This window comes from Stegodyphus dumicola, chromosome X1 (genome assembly GCF_044657685.1).
Source record: "Stegodyphus dumicola isolate Sdum_Otavi_A_Nest chromosome X1, ASM4465768v1".
Lineage (NCBI taxonomy): Eukaryota > Metazoa > Arthropoda > Arachnida > Araneae > Eresidae > Stegodyphus > Stegodyphus dumicola.
In genome coordinates, this window is record NC_140780.1 from 183,101,997 (window position 1) to 183,121,041 (window position 19,045).

At 33.0% G+C, this 19,045-nt stretch overlaps 1 protein-coding gene across 2 annotated transcripts in view; it reads left to right on the plus strand.

Moving 5' to 3' along the window:
• jbug (filamin-type immunoglobulin domains fbug) overlaps nucleotides 1-19,045 on the plus strand; it is a 347,148-nt gene that overhangs the window by 170,818 nt on the left and 157,285 nt on the right. For both annotated transcript variants that reach the window (XM_085807591.1, XM_085807590.1), the window contains exons 16-17: nucleotides 116-199; nucleotides 10,121-10,261. In XM_085807591.1, the coding sequence (XP_085663717.1) occupies nucleotides 116-199; nucleotides 10,121-10,261 (225 nt within the window). The remainder of the gene's footprint in view (nucleotides 1-115; nucleotides 200-10,120; nucleotides 10,262-19,045) is intronic.

Here is a 19,045-nt window from a genome sequence, read left to right on the forward strand (position 1 = left end):
CTATATATATATATTACTATTGCTATTTGTATCACTATTAAAGTGAATTACTGTTGTATTGGTTTAGTGACATGTGTATATATTAGTAATTATGTATTTTATTTTTGAAATGAAGGTCCAGCAGTGATTGCAATTCCATCAAAAATAATAGAAATAGGCAGTGGAATATACCAAGTAGAATTTTTTGTTTTTGAAGTTGGTAAGAAATTTGCTTTCTAAAGTAACATATAATTCAGTATTAGCTCATTATATTTATTCAGTATTTTATTTTATATTTTAATATTTGATGAAATGTTGTTGAACCAGGCACAAAGTTTCATCTTAAATTGAGTAGTATTATTTCATTAACATAAAATTTTCATTTCATACTTATTATTTTTAATGTATGCTCTTTGTCTTTAAATATGAGTTCAATCGTATATGTTTTTAAACTAAAGCAAAATGGTACGTTCTGCAAATAATTAAATTGCTTTTCTGAAAAGTATATGCATTATCATAAAGTTGTATTTAATAAACTTACTTAAATTAATTCCACGCAATATATACTGTCGCCATATAACATATGCATTTTTATATACTATTATGGTTTTGAACATGTGTAGTTTAAGGATTAAGCATATAGCCTCCTTATTCCATACAATTTTTGGAAACATACTGTTAATTTGATGACGTTAAGTCAGCTATATAATATTTCAGTAGAGGATTTGGATTTGTCGGATTATGCCAAAGCACACTAGGGCTCTTTGCTTTGTAGAATACTTTCTCAGCAACTGGCACATATCTATGTTATGTATTAGGAAAATCACGAAAATTTCGTGCAACCAGCTTGTTTGTGGGCTTAAATACCAGTGTTCAGCGACTTTACCATTCGAGCACTGGTGGCTAATTTTTTAAAAAAATAATATAGAATTTCAGTGAACCCCTCTCTAAATCATTGTACATCTCTAAGACAACCACTGTTTCTGAGAACAAAAATAAACGTACCTTTTAATCATTATGCAAGATGACCATATCCACGCAAGATTAAGAAGATATGGAATCTTGAGTGATCACCTTAAAGAGCATTCTTTATAATTAACTTTATATTTAGACATTTCTTATAAGCACTTTAAAAGTATTATTTAATTTTGCGGATATATTTTATTCAAAAATCTTTTTAGTTATTGACTGAACTTTTATATCGTACAGTGAACCATCTTCTTAAGATGAACACCTCTATAAGTGACCAATATAGATATGAAACTTTGGTATTAAATCTCATCTTTCTAAGAAGACCAGCTTCATAGAAGGGTAAATTGTTTTGAACAGTAAATGGTCGCCTTAGAGAGGGTTCACTGAACTTTAGCCTTCCCATTTAAGTATATTTCATTCTTTTAGTACACTTTTAATTTTTTTTATTCTTTTATGTGAAAAAAGTTGAATTACACATCATGAATAGTTTCATAGCAACATTCTATGGAAGTGACCAGTAGTTGGTTTAGGGTGAAAAATTATTTTACATGTAGATAGGTAGATGCTTTAATTTAGAAGTCAAACAACAAAAATCTGTGTTATATTTATGATATAAAGTTCATAAGCTGTCTTGGGGTCTGAAATAAACCTCTACACTTATTTTTCCTCTTTTCTCTGTCCCCACTTCTGTGTTTTTTATTTATATTTTTGAACCATCAGCACCAGAAGTAATTTCAAAGATGCCTGATACTGTTTTCTCAGGATTCAGTTTTTTTTTTTAGCCATGAATTATAATCTTTTAACCATATTTCAGGTTACAATTTATTGCATCAAATATATGAGTTTCATCTAAAGATCATAAACTTTTGGCCTTTGTTAATAATGAGAGCTGTTTGAGGGACAATGAACAAATGATTTGCAAAGTAGACGTTTCACACACAAATAATTGAGAATTCAGCCTAATTGTATTTGAGGAAGGAATTCTATGTTCATGTAATGCGTTTATGTTAATTATATCTCATCATATAATATTGTAAAACTATTGCCAGTACTAACCTGAAAACTAAAAGGCCTGTTGCTGCTTCTTTAATGCCTGATGTCAGCTGCATAAATCAAACTCTACCCAGAGGAGAAATATTGTCATTTTAAAAAGTCTGGTTTACAACTTTGTTTAAATATCCAAATTTTCCAACTGTGACATAATAATATATTAATAAATTAAAATCAGATAAAAATTTGGAGGACGGCATAATTTCAGGCACCTGGCATTTTTAATGCAGTTTTTGTCCAGAATGTTGTGTATTTAAGTGGTACTAAACAAGATGTAATAAAATTGCATTATTCTTTATTGCATTGAATAACCACTTACACACTGGAGATTCTACACATTTTTAAGCATCAGTATTGTAGTTTTTTAATATTTCTCAAATGCGTATAAATAAAGGAAGTCATAATTCTGATGATGATAAAGACACTGTATTCAATCAAGAAGGTGAAACTCCCCTGTCACACGTATGATAAAAACATCGATTCAAATTTTGTCTCTGAGAATGAAAAATATTTTGAATCTGAGAAACATGATTTCCAAAATATTTTTTTATTTTGAATTTCAAGCAATGTATTTTCAGAATTGTGTTCTGTGAAATTTATTTTCTATGTACTACTTTAGACTGTTAAGAGAAATTTACAGATTTTTCGAAAATGTGTTTGTCTTTTAAAACAATTTAAAAAATTAAATATCCAGTCTTTATACACAAAAATTATACAAATTTGCATTTTGATTTAATGTATTTAAATAATAAAACTTTAGTTTATGTAAATAATAAAATGTACATGTAAATATGAAGAAGTTTAAAACAATAAGTGTTGTACAATAAATGAAATTGGTGTGATGATTGAAAGTACTGTGGTGTATAAATCCGTTTTTTTTACTTCTGTTTCAGAGATAACCTCTTGCTACCAATTCCCTCACAAACACCTGCATGACTGTCTTTCTTTATCTCTCTCTCTCATTCACAGTGTCTGTTACCTGTACATCACACAGCCCCTTAAAGAATGAATGATGGTACATCTAACATCTACAGCTTTGAAAACTTTTTTTTTTTTTGAAATATATGATTGATTCTTTAATGAACGGTAAAAAGGAATAATTGGCAAATCCCTTCTATAGTGACCACTTAAGATTCCATATCTTTCTAATCTTATGCAGATGTGGTCATCTTATGTAATTAAAGTTTGCATTTAAATTTTCTGGGTATAATTTTAAATCTTCCAATGACCGATGTAGAAATGAAATAGTTTACATTAATATTCCTCTGCTGAACTGCCCACCAGTGCCCGAACTGTAAAGTCGTTGAACACTGGTATTTCATTCAACCCATGAATGAGCTAGTTGCATGAGATTTTCGTGATTTTCCTAATGTACAATATGGATATGTGCAGCTGTTGATAACATATTGTACAGAGGCAGATACAAAGTACAAAGATTTAAGCAACAGCCCTAGTGTGTTTTGGCATAATCCAGTAAATCTAAATCCTGTTCTAAAATATTGTGTAGCTGACTTTTGTCATAACTAACAAATCAACATTCAAATAATTGATTGAACGCTGTACATGAAAATGTTAATGACACATTAAGAATAAATGGCCGAACAATGTATAATTTTTACTAAAAGAATATCAGATTAACCCCTTCACTGCCGCGGGCGTATATATACACCTTGCTCAGCCGATATGTTAACTACCATGGGCGTATATATACGCCCTTCCAAAAAGACTATCATTTGCTGCTACCCATAAAATTATTCGCAAAGCTTTGGAATGCAACACTACAATGACCTTCACAAAGTATGTGAAGGAGGATACTATTTCAGAGAAGTGTGGGAAGAAATTGGAAAGAGGGGGGTGTCTAAAGTGGTGAAAGTAATGACTGCACGGTGTTGTTTGAGTAAAACGTATTTTTTTTTTATTCTGTGTCCTCCATTTTCGTTTAATTTTTCTAGTAGGTTCCAGGAATAAAAGATATAACAGATATTTCAAACTCATTTATCTTTTTTGAATTATTTTTTGATGAACTGTTCATGCTTCCTATTGTTAGTGAAACTAACCATTTTGTAGACGAGTATATGAACCAACACCTTGCAAACGAAAAATCAAGACCAAAATAGTGGCATTCAACCAGTTCAGAAGAAATATATGTTTTTTTAGGCATAGTGATTTCACAAGGTATAACACTGAAACCTGATATTACACTTTACTAGTCTAGAAATGAATTGATTGAAACTCCATTTTAGGGATCTTTTTTATTATAAAAACATCATTTTTATTATACTTACATCTTTTTATTATACTTTTATTCAAAGCATTAAATTTTGTGCATTCATTTTTTCTTTTATTCTTTATTTTGTGAAAGTAAACAGTTTTTAGAAAGTAAAACTTGCACTTATTTCCTCCCCCTAATACATCGCATAACTACGCGTGCCTGTGTGAAAAATGGTGGCACTGGGAAATGAATCTTATACATTTTCCGCGGCAGTTAAGAGGTTAATAAATGTAAAAGAAATAACTTGATAACTAAGCAATTTTTATAAAGTTAACTTCATACAGTTGTTTATCTTTCTTTTTCTAATTGTTTTTATACTGTATGTTTCATGAAAATTGCCACTAAAAAAGATTAATTTATTAATGACCTTCAGCAGTTAACTATGTAAGTTTAAAATTCTATTAAGTGCTATAAGTTGCATCAATGTTCTACTCATTTTCAGTTTTTAAATGCTTAAGTTTCCATCTTACTTCTTCAGCAAAGGTTTAGCTGTTAATTCGAAAATATGAAATATAGCAGTAAAAATATCCCTCTTTCCTTCTTGCACTCCCAAATCATTATGCAAATATGCATTTACAACTTTCAAAACCTGAAAAACACGTGTCTGCGATGATTTTGCGGATGCTTTATTTTTTACCATGATATTTTCGCTGATGATGTTTTTAAACTGCTAAGTTCTTGAATTGCTTTATTTTTGACGGTATTTTGTCCCACAATGTTTTAGAACTGCGATGTTTTCTCTTTTTCTTCTTTTCTCCCACGATGTTTTGTACCGCATCGTTTTCACTTTCTGTCGTTTTTTCCATGATGGTTTCGAAGGACACCCTTTCACATGGCTCTTTTAAAGTTAGTAGAAAATCTAAGGTTACAAGAAGCTGGAATAGCATTAAAAAGTACTCATATTTGAGCATATTTATAAACATTATATTGAAATAGTGCAGAAATAGAAGAGGGATCAAATTTTTGTGTAATGGTAAAAAAAGAGCACCATATTCAAGGACAATTGATGTCTCAAATACATGCTTGTGAAGAGAAAATAAAATAAAATATGTATTTAGAAAACATGCTGTAGTTGCATCAGCACTAGCAGAAATACTCTACATGAAAGATCCCTTTATTTATACTGTCATTACTGTAGAGATCAGATAAGAAGAGCTTTAAAAGTAGTAATGTATTTCAATGTCTAAGCAAACTATTTTAGTAAGGAAAATATTATTTTCATTTGATAAAAGTATGATCATACCTGATGTGCAACTTTGCAGCTAATGCTTAAGTGCTAAAGAAAAGGCAGCAACAACTTTGATTAGTTCCATTTTTATTAAAAGGATTTCACAGTTGTGAAGGCCCATTCTTGTATCCCAAACTTAGGTCATTTAGCAAACTTGCAGTTACTTAACATTTTCCAAATGAAATAATGTCTTTGATTACCAGTGGCTACTTGTTTCAAGGAAAAAGCATACACATATAATGCTTCCAATTAAATATATCTCATCATTTGCTTTCAATGCCACTCACTTCATCAGTATTTCAGTGTTCCTATGATCCCTGAAAGCTCCTAATATGGATACCAACTCTCCTGGTTTTCATCACATCTCGCATTAGTGAATCTCCTAATTTTTAGTTTTTAGCTTTACTAAAGAAAATGCCTCCCAGCAATAAAGGAAATTTATTGAATTCATGGCGGTTAAATTGTGTAAAGTCTATTTGCCCACTGATTTTCAGCATAATTTGTTTAACATAATTTTATTTGACCTGACCTGTTTTATCAGAATTTAATCAACGCTTAATCAGTTAATATTTGTATTGAATTTTGTTGTGCTTTATAAATGGTACAATACTATGTTTATTCTCACAATAGTATGTATGTTAAATATTAATTTTATTTTCATCATGTATAAAAGCAGTTTTCCTTTCCTGTTTAGGATGTTTTCAGTATAAAAGTGTAAGAAAATTCTAAAACAAAAATCCCCCCCCTCCTCAAAAAAAAAAAAAAAAAAAAAAAAAGTTATAATATCTGATTAAATAGATATATATTTTACATCAGAATGTTATAATATCTGATTAAATAGATATATATTTTACATCAGAATGTTATAATATCTGATTAAATAGATATATATTTTACATCAGAATGTTATAATATCTGATTAAGTAGATATATATTTTACATCAGAATGTTATAATATCTGATTAAATAGATATATATTTTACATCAAAATGTTATAACTAGTTCAGTAACCTAAATCAATCATTTTAAAGTGAGTTTCAGTCAGTTTGGAATTCTTTTGGAATGCCATCACCATACTGTCTGGAAACCTCCTGGACACATCCAGTTTTCATCCAAGAACCTTCTGTTTTTTGTATTTTAAGTCTAGCAGCTATGCGTTAATATTTTAGAAAATGACCTTTTACTTTTAGTTTAGGACCCAAATTTTTAAAGATCCTTTATTTTGCTTATCTGAAAAATTTTCTCTATCACTGTAATTGAGTGTCAATTAACTTTTAGATGAATGTGAAATTCAAGCCATGTGACTCATAATGGAGTATCAAGAAGAAAAGTTTCTATACTAAAATATAAAATCCTAGAGCTTCAACCTGGTGTAACCATGCTTGTAGAGACAATAGGTAATTTTGAAGCAGGAGAGATGAAAAATGCGCAACGCCTTCACTGGAACTCGAACCACGGGCCTCTCAAATATGCACCAAGCATGCTGACATCTATACTACGAAGGGGGGAGAAATACCTTATATACGTTCCCTTTTAAAGGGCGACTGGGGATTAGGGGGTCCAATCGGCAAATCCTGGGAGTGGAGAATCATCATCCACCAACCTTTTAGTTCAGCCACCACCGTAGAGACATTAGGTAATTTTGAAGCAGAAGAGATAAAAAAATGAGCAACACCTTTGCAGGGACTCAAACCACGGGCCTCCTTAATACATGCTGAGTGTGTTGACCACTACACTCCGAAGGCATGTTAAGAAGTCGGGAGAAATACCTTATATGCTTTGGCATGTTGTGATTAAAGCATGGCCTTTTAGAAGGTCAAAGTGTGAACTTCTTAAAGGTCAGGCTTCCCCCCCCATTGTAATTGGTGAATACGGAGATTCCTCAGATATGTCAACAAAAGGCATGAGGACATTTGAAAAAAAGAGAAGGATAACCTGAAAATATTTACTGGCGTTGAACAATTTAAATCTAAAGAGTTTTAATTACCTTGGCTCCAGAAGCACCGGGAATGATGTATATTCTGCCTACTGAGGTTTTCATTGGTTTTTGCAAAAAGTATTTTAGTTTTATGATTACATGCATGAAATTAATTTTTTATGAGGTCTCAGCTTTTTAAAGATTCCAGAAATTTTGTGAGTTTGGCAATTTTTAACCAAATATGTATTCAATTTGCACGCTGTTGGCAGACATTCGAGTTACTGTTTGCATTCTCATTATTGCATCAGAAACAGCTTATCTCTCTTTGGAATATGAATTCATTTAATGTTCATTGTTTAATTTGGTCACATATCAATATTGTAGCTGTTTTAAGATCAGTTAGTGTACATACAGATTTTTGATTCAGAGGTTCACAAATTGCATGATCTTTTTTTAACAGTTAAACTAGCATAATTATATGATTTAAAATAATTATAATGTATTAAAATTATATTTTTTAACATTAAAGTAAAGCATTTTTAATCCCTGCTTTTATTTAAAAATATCGTTACCTCTTATTTTGGCAACTTATGAATGTCCTAATGTTATAAAGCACAGTTTCTGTATCACTGTTTATCCCCTTCACGACAGCATGTTGCTGAACTGAAAACCCTCTGCAGATGGGTGTGTCTATATGCATATGCCTCAAATGTCACTAGCAGCTGGGCGATAAACTGGTGCATCGCCGTTTGCATTGATCTCCCAGATGGATGTGTCATATATGAACTTTCAAACATACATATTATTTTAGAATTTATTTAAATCACTAGATGGCATTCCATGTCCGCTACAGAAAGCCTATTTCAGTGCCATAGCTAGGGTGGGGCCGGGGGGGGCATTTGTTCCGAGGCGGTGCCAAATTGATGATACGAAATTTTTTAATAAAATGTTTTCCATTCTTGGAACACAGAAAAGGGTGCAAATTCTTCAGGTATCTCCGGGCGCTGGAATCCTAGCTATGCCTCTGGCCTATTTGAATATATACATTGTTGATCTTGTGTCAGTACTTTCTGATACTGGTGATTTGTTTAGATGTATGAGCAGATGATATAAAGTAAACAAAACCCAGCTGACATGTAGTTCACATGATATAATCATTGAACAGTTTTCAATGCTTCAAATTTGTTTTTTATTTTTTCCCTTTGGAAAGATTGGGGGTGGAGCTGTCGTTTTATGAACTCCAGTTTGTGTTCAGTTTGCCTCTTCTTTAGATAGCAGACATAAGTTTTTTTGCATCGATTAAGGGAGTTAAACTAATAGTGTGATGTTTAGCAAGAGATATTTTTAATGGAAGAAAATTTATAAATAAATATAGCAAATATATGCGCTATTTTAGGACAGCAAGAATCTTCAACTAAATCTAAAAATTCAAAAATGAAGAAAGCTTAATATTCATGGTTAAAAAGCTTAATATTCATGGTGGATTTTCAGCAGTTAATATGCATGTGATAATTGTATGTGCAGTGTGTACATGAACCATTTTCTTTTAGAAATCCCTCTATGAAAACAGCTTTGTCAAGTGTGTTATGTGTTTACACTAATAAATCACCTATTTACATAGGCTTTATTCTACTAAAAGAGTATTCTATGTTCTTTACATAGTCTTTGATCAAGAATAAAAGATAGCTAAAAAAAATTACATTCTATGATGATGGCAATATTAGTCACATCTCCTGTCTTGGTGATTTGAACCATAATGAGCCTAATTTGCATACCAGTTATGCACTTATACACTGCATTATGTGCAAAATATCTCATCTTATCTGAGTGATATCTGCCTCATGGGATAAAATTATTCTTTCTCACAAAGATCTTTACCCTGGTGTGTGCAACTGAAACTATCTTGTCCCTGAAAATAATCCATTTTTCTTTGATTAGTAATTCAAGAACTAACTTTTAGAAGCTGAATTTAGTGAATACTGATGTTGTTATGGGCACTATATTAATTTTCTGTAATCTTAAGAAAACTATTGTTTTGCATCTGGATGCTCCTCATTCTTCATTCTGGGGATAATTTCATTGCTCAAATCAAGATGCAGCTATTGCAGGAAAGTTTTGTTTCAATCAGGGAACTTCAGTTAACTGATCAATAAGATTCAGAAAAAGAATAAGTCACAATAATTGATTATTATGCCCACAGAAGAAGAAACAAGTGAAGATGATGATTTCATTAACAGTGATATAAAATAGCAGTTGCCCTAGAGCAGGCACGTCAAACACATGACTGACAGGCCATATGTAGCCTTTGATTCATTTTTCTGCAACTTTCAGTTCACTCTAAGAAAATAGCTAAAAGTATGCAATTATGTTAATAAAAATTAGAATTTGATCCTATATTAATGCATATATACTAAAAAGGATTCTTGAGAAATCTCTTCACACAAGTATTTCTTAACCAACACTGAGAAAGTGCCAACCCATTACCGTTGTTACTAACAGAAGTCCAGGGCAACTCAACTGCAAAGGAAAAATTCAGTTAAGTGGGTATTCTTGGAATTTGGGAAATACCTATTTGTTAGATGTCATTAATCAGTTTCTAATTTTGTATTTTTTTCTGACATTACATTAAAAATTTCATGCATGTTTAATTATCATGACCATTTTATCTTAATTCTAACTATTATTTAATGCGATATTTCAGGAAGTTACTCGATACATGTCATTGTTGATGGCCATCATTTACCTGGAAGTCCTTTTACAGCAAAAGCTTACTCTTCATCTGATATCCATGTCTTGGATATACCTCAAACATGTCTAGTGGGACATAGTTGTCAATTTCAAGGTAGGAAATTTTCGGTTGTTGTCTATGAAAATTTCTTTCTGAGTATTAAATTTCTGAGAGTATTTATAAAGTTTATTTTAAAAATGACTTGTATGTACAATTAAAACATTTCTGTAATTTATTGTTTTAATTTTTTGCAACTCATAGCTGCTCACGCCAGTGCATAAAGTTTATTTATTCACTTTGTAATTGCAGTGTATTACTCTTGTATTATTGTTGCTTATGCTCATTTGCCTGACGTAGTCAGCCCAGGCCCATGAAATTTCTCGTCGCAAGGAGCGCTAGATTATGCCTGCCATTGGCAACAGCCTTGAGCACCATTCAGGTGACAGTGCGATTTAGCTAAGTTCCATCCCCAATTTTGATGGAGAGCACCCTGGGGGGATGGGTCCGAGGGTCTCCCACTACTCTCCCCTTCTACCAAACCATACGAAAGGACTTTTGGCTTGCTGCATATTTCGAGTGTCGCCATGCCACACTGACACTAGACATTTACAAACATCCATGCCTTCTCTGGGATTCCAACCCGGGCCCTTCGACACGGCAGTCAGTGACGCTAACCACTATACCATATTACTTATGCAGAGGAATGTTTTGCATTTTCTTCTCGCTGACTTCAATTAAAAGCACTTCATAATCAAATTTGGTTTCTGGAATATTTTTTCATCGCATTTGAAATATGTAGGATTATAAGCTACTGCAGGAAGGTTGTATTTCAATCTTTAGGAACCAGATTGGAGTACAGTAATTAGCAGAAAATAAAATGCAATTTATTAGATTCATTTGTGCATAATATTAGAACTCTGAACTTGTTAGATTTCAGAGTGGTAAATTTGTATGCTATATATTACTATTAAAATAACAATATAGCAAGCATACGTACAGTGTAAATACTGTAATCATATAGTTTTCTTAGCAGTATTTTCTATGTTCCAAAATTTTGAATAATTCTTTTATTATTTTTCATTGTTATACAATAGATCAAAGGACTGCTTAAAGTAGAATGTTGTGGGAATTTGAATTTTGTGGATTTCAGATTATAAAGAAGTCATTAAGCTAGCAGAAGAAAGAATAGACATTGTCTTGTTGCACGTAAATTTGTGGGTATAGAACAAAAAAGAGGCTGCCATAAATAGAAAGAAACTTATGAGCTGGACTATCATTCACATGAAAAAAGCAACCATAGATGCAATATCACTCCAACATTTTGATTGAAGGGCATTACAATCAAACTCTTATTCAACACCAATATAAATTAATAAAAAATACAACTGTTCTTGACTTACCAAAAAAAAAATATACCAAATTACACAAGCACAATATTTATTAACTATTAAGGCTGAAATAAACTAGAGTTCACATTCAGTTCTGTCAAAATCTCTCAGGTAATCTACCAATTCTAGTGATTATCACATCTCTTGTAGCTGTCAGAATATTTCGAACCAAGGAATTGTCTGGTTTCGAAGCACTGACACTCACAAAGGTCTGGATCTGAATCAGAAAAGTCGTTAATCCGAACTCGTTGGGACTTCGGTGATTCCGGATTATAGATCATCAGTTTAAATCTGGTAAGATTGCATGCAGAAATTATAAAATTAAAAATATGAAACCATAATTTATGAAATAAAGAACAATTATGATCTAAAAGGAATCAAAATTTACAAAAAAAAAAAAAAAAAAAAAAAGCTTAATATTTACAATTTTATTAAACATTTGTTAAACATTTCTTTCAATGTAAGTTGTTTAAGTTGCTTCGCTTTATGTGATAATACTTTCTCTTTAATTCTATAGACAGACATAATTTCTTGTTCAGTCACAAAGTTCCACTGTTCAAGTCCTATAATTGCTGTGTCGAGAATACCGACTAATTTGTCAATTGAAATTTTTTCGTTTTCAATAACCTCTGTGTCAATTTCTTCACTATGGGAAGCGACTTATAATGACGAGGAATTTGATTTAAATCATATCAAAGAAAGAGTACATCGAGATGAAATACTACATCTAGTAATGAATTATAAGCCAAATAAAATAGAAACATCTGCCCTGATGATAAGGATAGTGTTGACAAATTAACTCCCAGTACATTGTGCGCCATGGCGTCCCCCCCACACCGCAGAGCAGCGGGAAATTGATAAACAGATTTCGGAATTGTTAGAGAAAAAAAGGATATGCCTTTATCCATTTTTTTGCAGCAATTTCACTTTTTGTTTGATGGACATCGAAACATACTTTCGCTTTGTAGATCGTTTGGGAGCTCCAGCATCAGAAATTATATTTGACATAATCAAAAGTTCAAGCTTATTTTTATAAAATTGCTCTAACAGTCTGCAAAAATAATAAGCCGGATCCAATTCGAAGATTAAGGAACAATGCAATCTGCAACTGAAATATATAATTAGATAATTTTAGCTTATACTGTACATTATATATTAAACGCGCAAGCGTAAACGTTTTATGCGCATGCATAAACGTATTATGCGCACACACATATGCACAGCCATAAAGGTCTTACATGCATGCATAAATGCCTATGCGCATGCTTCAACGCGATGCATGCGTAGAAAGTTTGTAGCTTTGAGGTCCAGATTATAGATCATTCTGTATTATGGGTGTCCGAATTAACGACTTTTGACTGTATCAGAAGAAGTGAACTATGTTCTATCTCTAATAGATATATTTTCTGAAGTGATCAAATTATCTGTCCTATTATTTACCTGGAGATTTTCGTAAATAAAGGCCTCGAATTAAAAGTAACTTCACATTCATGCAGGACACTCATCTTCACAATTCAATGAAGCTGTTACTAAGACTAATCTTAAGAGATTTTTTATAATTCCAATGAAGCATTACCAAATTTCCCTTCAGCATCTGAGGTAGGATATAACTTCACTGTTTTCCTTTAAGCATCGCTTCTTGTTTTATAACAGACCAAGCAATGAAGTCAACTAAATTTGCCGTCACTAATAAAATTCAAGCTATTGTCACTATAAATGATTTCTGAACGACTGTGTCGAGCAATAAATCTTCTAATACTGACAAGAAAAGGTTTGGCTGATAAAAGTGTGATTAACTTTAGATGTACAGCATGATGCACTGCACAAGTATATAAGTAGTGGTAAAATGGCAGTTCTGTATCAACGGTTCAGGGATGTGGCAGTGACATCACGCAGTGGGTGTGGCCAATGAAATCACAGGTGCACTATGCAGGATCATCCATGACATCACAACAAAGGACGTATTAAATTACATCTCTAATGGAAGTGAGTTGTTTGAGGTTGCTGGTTGAGTTGTTCATCATCTGCTAGTATATTTAATTTCACATTTTACCCAATTAAAAGGCTACATACTGTCATAAGCATTTATTTTAGTTAAATTTATAATGGAAATAAGCACATTTTGGGCTAAATATGGATAAACACATAGATTCAGAATATTACTTTTGAATCTGGTGTAAGACATGATTTTATTTAATGAATGGATTTTCTATTGATTTATTTGGTGATACACTATAGAAAATATTTATTTCACCAATTCATCTTTAAACAAAATACACAAATGAAAACTGCGATACACCTTCTGTTTTTTAAGAAAAGGAACTTCGATATATTTCTGGAAATGTAATGGCTGCTATTGTTTTCTTTCCATACTGCCAGGTTTCATTTAATTTTCTGTTTTCAATAATTCTTTTATTAGCTAATGTATTTTCATATGACTGAAATATTGTCAAAACCGTGACACAGTATAATTATTACCAATATACATATCTTTATCAGTATACATGCATTATCAGTTGAATGGATGAAAGAAACAGAAATTTTACCTTAATCTACATTATATTTAAAAAATATTTAACCTTTTTTTGACTCCCAAAGATAGAATACTTCATAGATTGTAGTCTCATTAGGTTTTTTTGATGCAGGAGATATGAAAAATTTGCAATATCCCTTGCAAAGATTTGAACTCTGGACCTCTCAATAACTTGTCGAGTGTGCTCCCAGTTACACCATGAAGGCATACGGAAAGGAGGAAGAAAATACCTTAGATATTGCTATGTTTGTATATATCAAATAAAATTAATTTAAAACATTTATGAATGTTATTTGTGGTAATGCTTAGAACTTCATAAAAGTTAGTATTTACTATATTAATACATGTATCATCAGTTACATTAAGCAATGTAATATCATTATTCAATACTATATATATATATATACTGAAAGTTTAATAGTCTTACTTTTATTTTAGCTGAACAATTAACTGCTGGGAGAAAGATGTCCATATCTTACAATACTTAGTTCTCATTTAACAACTAGTGAGTTGAGTTTGAAAGTGGAAAAGTAGAATAAGTTCATTTACATTCTTGTAGCAACTGTTTGCAATTATTTAAAAGATGTGATATAGAAAGAGAGATTGAGAAAGCATTAAAAAAACAAAAGAGAGATAGAGAGAGGAAAAAAAGAAAAAAATATCTTTGTTAAATTGGTTTGATAATGTGGTTCAATATGGGTCGTGGAAAAAGTTATTAAATAATAGCTAAATACAGTCAAAAGTCGTTAATCCGGACTCGTCGGGACTTCGGCGATTCCGGATTATAGATCATCAGTTTAACTCTGGTAAGATGGCATGCAGAAATTATAAAATTAAAAATACGAAACCGAAATTTATGAAATAAAGAACAATTATGATCTAAAGGGTATCAAAATTTACCAAAAAAAAAAAAAAAGCTTAATATTTATTTGTTTACTTTATTAAACATTTCTTTCAATGTAAGTTGTTTAAGTAGCTTCGTTTTATGTCATAATACTTTCTCTTTAATTCTATAAACAGACATAATTTCTTGTTCAGTTACAAAGTTCCGCTGTTCAAGTCCGATAATTGCTGTGTCGAGAATACCGACTAATTTATCAATCGAAATTTTTTCGTTTTCAGTAACCTTTGTGTCACGTTCTTCTTTATCGGAAGCGAATTATAATGAGGAGGGATTTGATTTAAATCATATCAAAGACGGAGTGCATCGAGATGAAATACCACATTTAGTAAGGAATTATAAGCCAAATAAAATGAAAACATCTGCCCTGAAGATAAGGATAGTGCTGACAGATCAACTTCCAGTTCATTGCGCGCCGCGACGCCCCCCCCCCCCCCCCGCCTCAGAGCAGCGTGAAATTGATAAACAGATTTCGGAATGGTTAGAGAAACGAAGGATTATGCCTTTATCCATTTTTTGCAGCAATTCCACTCTTTGTTTAATGGACTTCGAAACATACTTTCGCTTTGTAGATCCTTTACATATTAGTAAATATATATCGGAAATTCTATTTGACATAATCAAAAGTTCAAGCTTACTTTTATAAAATTGCTCTAACAGTCTGCAAAAAAATAATGAGCCGGGTCCAATTCAAGGATTAAGGAACAACGCAATTTGCAACATTAACTGAATTAGATAATTTTAGCTTAGCTTATACCGTCTGTTATAGATTAAAAGCTCATGCATAAACGTATTATGCGCATGCGCACACGCATATTCACAGCCGTGAAGGTCTTATGCGCATGCACCAACACGGCGCATGCGCAGAAAGTTTGTAGCTTTGAGGTCCGGATTATGGGTGTCCGAATTAACGACTTTTGACTGTATTGTAAACTATGGACCTCTTTCTCCCAACAGTTAGTTATTCAGTTACAATAAGACTATTAAACTTTAAGTATATATACGAGGGTTGGAACTTTAACCCCTTCGAGCCGGGTAGCGAAAACATGCGCTTATCGCGGAGGCCTGCAGTGTCTTCCGCGAGCGTCTCTCCAGGGCTGGGGGCTTTTTTGCTACTAAGCCTAAATCCATGAAATTTACGAAGTATCAACGCATTGTTTAATAATGCTCTATAGAGTATTTAAACGGCTTATGCTTTATAAATATTTTTATATATATACTTTAATTACCTTATTTCTTGTTTAAATACATATTTTACACATTTTATTTTAATTACTCACCATTTTAGGACTTTTAACATTATACATCTGAAAACTAAATATATTACTTAAAATTCTCTTTTTGTATGAAAAATTTTAAAACAGGGATCTACACACAGTCCTACATTACATTCCTTGAACTTGTAATAACTCATTTGCCGTTTTGGAGGATTTTTCAGGAATGTGAACAAACGAAGCACTGTCGTCTCATTTTCTTATCAATCTCTTCTGAACAAAGTTTTGGAAAATGTCTTTCAGTTAATCTTTCAGAATCAGTATCAGAATATCAGAATTTCAGAATCAATATCTGAAATATTTTGCATCATTTCTGCTATTTCATGCTCTGGTAAACATTTTCGACGCTTCGACATTGAAACGGTAAAAACAGAAAGAATTCACATCTAACAAGATCTAATTATTTTCTAAAAACTGAACTGTAAACCAAAATACTCAACGCTTTAGCGCATATAAAACTTCTACTTACAATAATCAACTACCACGTGCGAATAAAGTGCGATTTAAAGAGACGTCATAAATCACGCCATTCGGAAACATTTAGTTCCCCGTTTGTTTATATAATCAAAAACACGTGTATGTGAGTCATGCTTCTCTCATTTCGAGTAGAAGGTCTAAGGTACATGTATCTGAAACCATATGGGCATACAGTGCCATCTTGTGGCAGAAATTATAGTTTGAAAAACGTTCCAAGGTACTGGCACAAATATGTGACATTCGGTAGAAAACGCAACAATGCTCTGGCACGCCTGTGTGTCGGCCGGTAGATAAGTGTGTTCGTTGCTGGCACGTATACGTGACAGTCGGCGCGAAGGGGTTAATAGTGGCAACACAGCTGAAAAAACTCTATGCAACAAAACCAAAGAATATTGCGTATACCACACGTGAACTACATACCTACCTTACCTCTCAGCAAAAAGACTCTTCCTGCCTACGTCACGCGCATGCGGAGCGACGCGAAGAACGGATCCTTGTATTAGCTCACGGTCTAAAGTAAGTGTTGTCAGGATGTTTACAAAACAAGAACAACAATGGTGGATAAAAATTTAATGTGCCAGACGTCGTACAGCACGACAGTGTCATCAAGGGCTTCAAGAGGCTTGTGGGGAATCTGCATTGCCTTACAGAACCGTAGCAAGATGGGTGAAAGCATTTAATGAAGGACACCAAAACGTGGCAGACATGCTGCGGCCAGGTCGTCCGAGTGTCAGCGATGCAGACGTGCAAGCTGGTGCCACACTAATGGACAGTGATCGTCGCCAAACGATTCGTCAGCTGGCCGGACAAACACGATTAGCGCATACGACTGTGCTGCACATTCTGAAGGAACGCCTGTCCATGAGAAAAATTGCTTCACGATGAGTTTCACATCAATTGACAGAAATGCAGAAATGGCTACGATACAATGCTGCCCGAACCCACCTGGAGCACTATGAACGTGAAGGAGATGCTCTTTTATGCCATATCATTAGGCTGGATGAGACTTGGGCCCGATCGTACCAGCCAGAACTGAAACGCTAATCAAATGAATGGCGTCATCACGGGTCACCACAACCGTCGAAATTTTGTCAGAACCCCAGCAATGTGAAAGTTATGGTGATTCTTGTGTATGACTGTGATGGTGTAATCCTAACGCATACCGTTCCCCCACAGCAGACTGTCACTGCGCAGTATTACTGCTCATTTTTGGAGCACAATCTCCGACAAGCTATGAGAAAAAACGGCGACACTTTCTGTAGAACGCTCCTCTCATTTTGTATGACAATGCTCGGCTGCATGCAGCGCAAACTGTGACTGATTTGTTCAAGCGATGGGGCTGGGAAGTGCTGTACCATCCACCATACTCCCCAGATCTAAGCCCTTGTGACTATGACTTAATTCCTAAGATGAAGGAACCATTTCATGGCACTCACTTCCAAACTGTTCCTGAGATTCTTGCGGCAGTAGACTGGTCCATTCAAACTATCAGCAAAACAGGTGCTGCTACAGGTATTCTGCGACTTCCACCTCGTTGGAAATGGGTAGTACACAATGCTGGCGACTATATTGAAGGACTGTAAAACATGGTGACATGAATCACTTTTGTATTCCTTGTAAATAAATAGTTGCCACTCTTAAAGTTCCAACCCTTGTATCTTGTATATAGTACTGAATGATGATATTATATTGATTAACATCAATAACTGATGGCACGTGTATTAACACATGAATACTAACTTTTGTAAAGTTCTAAGCATTGCTACTAATATCATTCACAAAAGTTTTAAATTTATTTCATTTTATATATACAAAAATAAGAATATCTTATAAAGTATTTTCTTTCTGCTTTTTATAAATCTTCAGGTGTAACTGGGAGCATTCTCGATATGCATTCGGGAGGTCTGGAGTTTGAATTCGGGACAGAGCATTGTAGATTTTTCTCATCTCCAGCATCAAAAAACCTAATGACTCTACAATCTATGTAGTTTTTGTCTATATTCGGGAATGCGCAAAAGCTTAAAGTTTCTTTTAAATATATTGTAGATTAAGGTAAAATATCTCTTTCTTTCTTCCTTCGGTTCATTCGGTAATGTGTGTATGCCGGTAAAGGTATGTATATTGGTAATAGTTATACTGTGTCATGTTTTTGATAATCTTTTCTTCATAAGAAAATACATTAGCTATTAAAAGAATTATTGAAATTAGTAAACTTATGAAAACTGATGTTCTGGGAAGAAAATTATAGAGGTATTTACATTTCCAGAAGTATATCAAAGTTCCTTTTCTTAAAAAGCAGCAGGTGTATTGTGGTTTTTATTTTAT